The following is a 5,843-nucleotide window of genomic DNA, read 5'->3' on the forward strand; positions in this document are numbered from 1 at the left end:
CGCAACAAGGACCAGGAATCCTGGCACGTGGGCTCAACCGCAGGGAAGGGCTAAGGAACAGGAACTGTGGGTGAACGGAGAGGAATGGGTAGATGTGAATGGAGCTCAAACCGTGTTTAATCGGAGAAATTATGCAATTGCCAGGCGGTGAGCCTGGACCGGATCCCACCTGTGACAGTGGGCGGAGACGTCATGAACTTGAATCGAATTATAGAATCTACATATCTAAAGAACCTAAAGTAGTAAGACCTGTTAAAAGAAAAAAACATTGTGGTCTTGATATTGGATTTTAACACACTTTCCTTGTTATCCTATAATAATGTTTATGATAGTTCTAAATATTTAATAGGTCTTACACATCAAAGGGTTTTATTTATCCAAGGGTCTGATTTTAATTGAGAAGGTATGTTTCTTGAGAACAAAAGTAAACTTGTAGGTGGAACTTCTCTAAAAAGACACTCGGGCTTTAACAAGTCAACACCATATTTAATTGCTCTTACAAATAAAAGGGTTTTATTTATCCTAGGGTTGATTTTAATTGAGAAGGTATGTTTCTTGAGAACAAAAGAGGACTTGTAGGTTGAACCACTCTAAAAAGACACTCGGGCTTCAATAAGTCAACACCTTTCTGGACTTCTCATCCTTACAAGTTCCATACTTGAAGCTTTTTAAGATAAACCACACTAGAGAGGTGGACTTTATATAGCCTTTATGAAATTATTTCGGATTAACGTCAGCATTTATGCTAATGCATCATTAGGCAGGGCCAACTGTCACCAAAGCTTATTAGAACATGGTGTAGGTATAAGTATAGAGATCGTGTTGAACTAATTAGCAGATCGCTTGTCTATTTCTGACACCTTCCAGCCGAGCTTACTGAGCTGCCCTATATATATAGCCCCAAGCACACTCTCCGAATCTCAGTTGATGTTTGTGGATGTTTGGTTTTGTCTAATCGACCGGAATCGAGAATGGCGGCCACCAAGTACGACAGTTTCGAAAAGATATGGTCTGGGCCCAAAGACAAGGAGTACTACGGACCTGATATGACCCTGGGCGAAGTGGCCCTGATCATTCTGCGTCTCTATTCAGACAAGGTCATGCAGGTGTTCGATCCCACGGGGGAGGAGCTCACTGGAGGTCAGTTGCTGGAGCAAAGCCGCCGTTTAGCCCATGCCTTCCAACGCCTGAAGTTGCAACGGGGAGATGTAGTGGGGATTTCGGCCAAGAACACCACCTATCTCACTGAAGTGGTCATCGCAGCACTGCTGAATGGAACACCCATCAATCCACTGCATCCTGACTTTGACCCAGGTAAAATCTATATTATGTTCTGTCTTACATAACCTTATAACATACAAACCTTTAAACCCCAGAAACCACGGCCTATATGTACGAGATCACCAAGCCCAAGGTGATATTCTGCGACCTGGACAACTACCAGACCTTGAGTGCGGTCAAGAGCAGTCTCAAGTTTAAAACGGAGATCATCCTGCTCACGGGAACTCTGCCGGGAGTGCGAAACATTCAGGATCTGCTGGCTGAGGGTTGCACTGGATACGACGAAAAAACACTGTAGGTAGATCTATCACCCAAGACCCTTGAAATAAGACCCCTAAGACTAGTTGCGATCTTTCAGCTTTGCCTGCCCGCATTTGAGTGGCGATGATACGGCCTTTATCATCACCTCTTCGGGAGTAACCGGTTTGCCCAAGGGCGTAACCCGTTCGCATCGCAGTCTTCTGAACAGTGCTAAAATGTAAGTACTGTTTGAGTTACTTCCTTTAAAAAATATAACCCCCTAATGGATTTTAAACAGCCCTCAGTTGTTCACCTCGGAGACAGTGCTGTTCTGCATCAGCCCACTCTACTGGATCAGCTGCATCTTTACCCTGCTCGCCTCGTTGGTCAACGGATGTCGCAGGATCATCACCAATCGTCCTTATAGCGTGGAATACTTTGCAGATCTGGTGGAGCGACATCAGGTGAGCTTTGTGCTCACAGTGCCCCACCACATGGCCATGTTGGCCAAGAATCCCCAGAGACAGGAGCTGGCTGCCAGGATGCAGTCCGTCCAGTCCTTCGTGTGCAGTGGATCGAAGGTTCCTCTGGGCATCTGGCGGCAGTTGTACGAGCTCCTGGGTGCCGATAGGTTTACCGTGCTCTATGGCCTGACCGAGATTGGAGGCATCTCCAAGAATGTGGGAGGACCGCTGGGCAGTGAGGGCAAGCTGCTGCGAAACGTCCAGGTGCGTCTGGTGGATGCACATGGTCAGTCCTTGGGTCCCAATCAGACGGGACAGATATTGGTCAGGCTAAAACTTCGCTGGGGTGGCTACTATCACAATCCACAGGAGACCCAGGTCACTGTTACGCCCGACGGAAAGTGGCTTCTAACTGGGGATCAGGGGTACTTCGATGACAATGGATGCCTGCACTACCAGACCCGTGACTCGGATGTCTTTAAGTACAACCACTTTCCCATCTATCCCAAGCAAATCGAAGACGTAATACTCCATTTACCCGGAGTCCAGGAAGTGGCCGTGTTCGCCATTCCCGATGAGATGTCCACCAATCTAACAGCCTGTGCTGTGGTCCGGGATCAGGATGAACTGGGTGGCCAACTGACCGAGACGGATGTGAAGGCCATTGTGGAGCAGCACCTCAGCGAGGCCTTCCACATACGCGGTGGAGTGTTCTTCGTAGACAATCTCCCGAAGACGCAGAATAACAAGGTTCAGCGCAGGAGAATCTGGCCAGAGTTGAGTGAGGCCACCACCCATCTGTGAGATAAACTTTATGAATCGCTTAAAAAATAAATGTCAGCTGTTTAAGACAGTGCGTTATGAAAGTAAACACTGTGAGTCATCCGAAGATCTGTAAAAACATTAAAAAGTTTCCATATATGTCATATCTGGTGGAGTGCTGGTTTTGATTAGCGCGATTCTAGAGCGGGACCGACTTGCCAATGAGTAAATCAGCATCTATTTTAGTTGACACTGGCGTGTCCGACTAATTAACAGCTCCACTTTGTTTCCCGGAGTCCGGGAGCCATATAAAACCCAAATGAGGCGCAATAAATCACTTATTCGATCGCCAATCGTGGTGAAGCACTATGAGCTGCGAGGTGCACTACGATGCGGCTTCTCGAACTTGGTTCGGACCCCGGGGCAAGGACTTCTACGGTCCGGAGATGACCCTGGGCGAGGTCATCATGCGCGTGCTCCAGATCAACGCCGATCAGGTGATGCAGCACTGCGATCCCACTGGTCAGGAACTCACCGGAGCCCAACTGGCTCAGCAGAGTGCCCGTATCGCTCAGGCCTTCAAGAGATTGGGATTACGGAAAGGCGATGTCATTGGCATCTCGGCAAACAATTCCACCTATCTGACCAGCGTGGTGATCGCTGCTCTGCTCCGTGGTATCCCCATCAACCCATTGCATCCGGAGTTTACAGAGGGTAAGAGGATTAAAATACAGTATATGCTATAGGATATAAAGTATCTTGATCAGAATTTAAAAGCGAGTTTAAAAGTGAAGTTTGGGCTTTATATTCTACTGTTCTTTCTATCTTTTTTCTTATATATAATCTTGCTAATTGCGAAATCTTTAAATCACGTTCTTAATCTGAAATGTTGTTACATATTCATTTTCTTTTCTTTACAGAGACTGTCAAGTATATGTATGACATTACCGAACCGAAGGTAATCTTTTGCGATGTGGAGAATTATTCCGTAATAAAGTCGGTTAATGAGAGACTAATCAATCCCGCCAAGATTTATCTTGTGAATGGACAAATTGATGGGGTACCAGATATCTTCGAGCTGCTTAATGATGATGAGTGCATTATGGCTGCCGCGTAAGTCTTACAAAAATTCTTAAAGAAGAAGTCCCTTTCTAAAATAGTTCTCTTACTTTAGATATGTACCCTGCCCGAAGTTGCACGGCGATCACACGGCATTTATTGTGTGCTCCTCGGGAACTACGGGGATGCCAAAAGGCGTGACCCGATCGCATCGCAGCTTACTAGGTAATTGCAAAAAGTAAGTGATAAAAGGATAGTAAATTGTGAAAACATTATACTATATTAAATTATCCAATTGCAGCCCGAACACCTACACCAGAGATAGTGTGCTGCTCTCGTTCAGTCCCCTCTACTGGATATCGGGAACCATTATTCTGCTGGCCTCCCTCCTCAACGGCTGTCGTCGGATCATAACCCACCGACCTTATAGCGTGGAGTACCTCCTCCAGCTGGTGGCGAGTCACAAGGTGACCTTTCTGTTCCTGGCCTCCCACCAGATTACCCTGCTCTCGAAATATGACAGTGATATGATGGAACTTAAGGCCCAGCTACAATCCATTCGGGTTCTGATTGGCGCTGGATCCAAGGTGTGCAAGGCGGTGTCTCGCAGAATGTACGAGTTGATAGGAAGCCAGAGATTTATAGTGGGTTACGGGCTTTCCGAGATGGGAGGCCTGAGCAAAAATGTGGGAGGACCAGTGGGCTGTGAGGGCAAGGTGATGAGGAATGTGGAACTGCGAGTTCTGGACAAACTGAAGATGCCACTGGGCATCAACGAGGTGGGCATCGTTTATGCCCGATTGCGATACAAATGGGAGGGTTATTACCGAAATCCAGAGGCCACCAGGAGAGCCCTCAGCTCGGATGGAATGTGGTTTCGCACCGGGGACATTGGCTACCTGGACAGCGAGGGCCATTTGTACATCCAGACACGGGACACCGATGTCTTCAAGTTCAACAACTTTCAGATCTACCCCGAACAGATCGAAGAGTTCATCCTAAGGTTACCCGGCGTGAGTGAGGCCTGTGTCTTTGGGGTCCCCAACGATGTGGCCACCAACCTCACGGCCTGTGCCGTGGTCCGTACTAAAAGCCCGGAAGGTGAGCAACTCACGGGGGATCAAATCCGGACTATAGTAGAGAGGCACTTAAGCGGAGCCTACCACATTCGAGGAGGTGTATATTTCATCGACAGTCTGCCAAAAACACCCAATGACAAACTGCAGAGGCGAAAGGTCTTGGGTCTCATTCAACAGCAAGAAATCAAAGCTCAATAAAATTAGTTTTAATGAGTTTTCAAGTATTTTAAAACCATATTTTCTTCTTAAAAAATTGTATCTAATTTCACAGTTTTAGAAAAGTAATTTTAAAAGTTCTGAGTAAGTTTTCTATATTTGTTCAGGTTTTGATCCACTGTGCGTGCCTTGAGGATGATGGCTAACTAATACCGGCAGCCCAATGAATTCTAATCGGGATTCAAATTGTAAAAGCCCTGTCTGAGGCCTTTGCAGGAAGGGGTCGACTTCGACTTCTGGGTAGCTTGAAGGGGGGCTTGGGACCCCCATTGGCAATGCCAATGACAAGCAATTTGTTATTTGTGGCACCCCTGCGGCTCCAACGCCAGTTGCCGGGGCGTAAAAACATCGACTCGGACAGATATTCTACATAAAATGAATTGAAAAATTAAAATTGCAATATGCAGGGGGCAATGGGCAATGGGTGATGGACAAAACATACATATTTTATTGGTTTCTGTTTCTGTTTGGGGTTTTTAGGACTTTTAGGATTCGATCCTAGTCCGTCTGCACAATTTCGACATTTGACAAATTCCGAAATGAAATGCTCGACAAAACACGATTCAATTTGCCATTTCCCCTTCCTCGAGAGCAGGGCAAATAGCGTAATGGCAGCAGTTAGCGGGGCAGAGGAAGCTAAGCCCTATAGCCACATGGTCCTATCGGATCGGATGGGTTCTGGTTCTGGCCTCCTGGTCCGGTCTCATTCCGCATCTGTATCTGTGGCCGTCTGCATTCTGCA

The 5,843-nt window shown here is 46.8% G+C and overlaps 2 protein-coding genes across 2 annotated transcripts; both read left to right on the plus strand.

The window, feature by feature from the left end:
* Nucleotides 1-935: 935 nt before the first annotated feature.
* LOC119551149 (probable 4-coumarate--CoA ligase 3) lies at nucleotides 936-2,856 on the plus strand. The gene is made up of 4 exons (XM_037860340.1): nucleotides 936-1,314; nucleotides 1,377-1,575; nucleotides 1,640-1,759; nucleotides 1,820-2,856. Exons 1-4 carry the CDS (start codon nucleotides 972-974, stop codon nucleotides 2,787-2,789), a joined length of 1,632 nt encoding a protein of 543 aa, XP_037716268.1. The 5' UTR covers nucleotides 936-971; the 3' UTR covers nucleotides 2,790-2,856.
* Nucleotides 2,857-3,053: 197 nt separating this feature from the next.
* LOC119551148 (luciferin 4-monooxygenase) lies at nucleotides 3,054-5,117 on the plus strand. Its single transcript, XM_037860339.1, has 4 exons — nucleotides 3,054-3,461; nucleotides 3,668-3,860; nucleotides 3,922-4,044; nucleotides 4,108-5,117. Exons 1-4 carry the CDS (start codon nucleotides 3,116-3,118, stop codon nucleotides 5,081-5,083), a joined length of 1,638 nt encoding a protein of 545 aa, XP_037716267.1. The 5' UTR covers nucleotides 3,054-3,115; the 3' UTR covers nucleotides 5,084-5,117.
* Nucleotides 5,118-5,843: the final 726 nt, after the last annotated feature.

This window comes from Drosophila subpulchrella, chromosome 2R (assembly GCF_014743375.2).
Source record: "Drosophila subpulchrella strain 33 F10 #4 breed RU33 chromosome 2R, RU_Dsub_v1.1 Primary Assembly, whole genome shotgun sequence".
Taxonomy (NCBI): Eukaryota; Metazoa; Arthropoda; class Insecta; order Diptera; family Drosophilidae; genus Drosophila; species Drosophila subpulchrella.

Bases quoted from the DNA above. Each gene is read 5' to 3' on its own strand.
- LOC119551149 (XM_037860340.1), top strand. From the start codon at position 972: ATGGCGGCCACCAAGTACGACAGTTTCGAAAAGATATGGTCTGGGCCC. The intron at 1,315-1,376 runs GTAAAATCTATA...TTTAAACCCCAG, and splicing joins GCATCCTGACTTTGACCCAG to AAACCACGGCCTATATGTAC. The intron at 1,576-1,639 runs GTAGGTAGATCT...GCGATCTTTCAG, and splicing joins GGATACGACGAAAAAACACT to CTTTGCCTGCCCGCATTTGA.
- LOC119551148 (XM_037860339.1), top strand. From the start codon at position 3,116: ATGAGCTGCGAGGTGCACTACGATGCGGCTTCTCGAACTTGGTTCGGA. The intron at 3,462-3,667 runs GTAAGAGGATTA...TTTTCTTTACAG, and splicing joins GCATCCGGAGTTTACAGAGG to AGACTGTCAAGTATATGTAT. The intron at 3,861-3,921 runs GTAAGTCTTACA...CTCTTACTTTAG, and splicing joins GAGTGCATTATGGCTGCCGC to ATATGTACCCTGCCCGAAGT.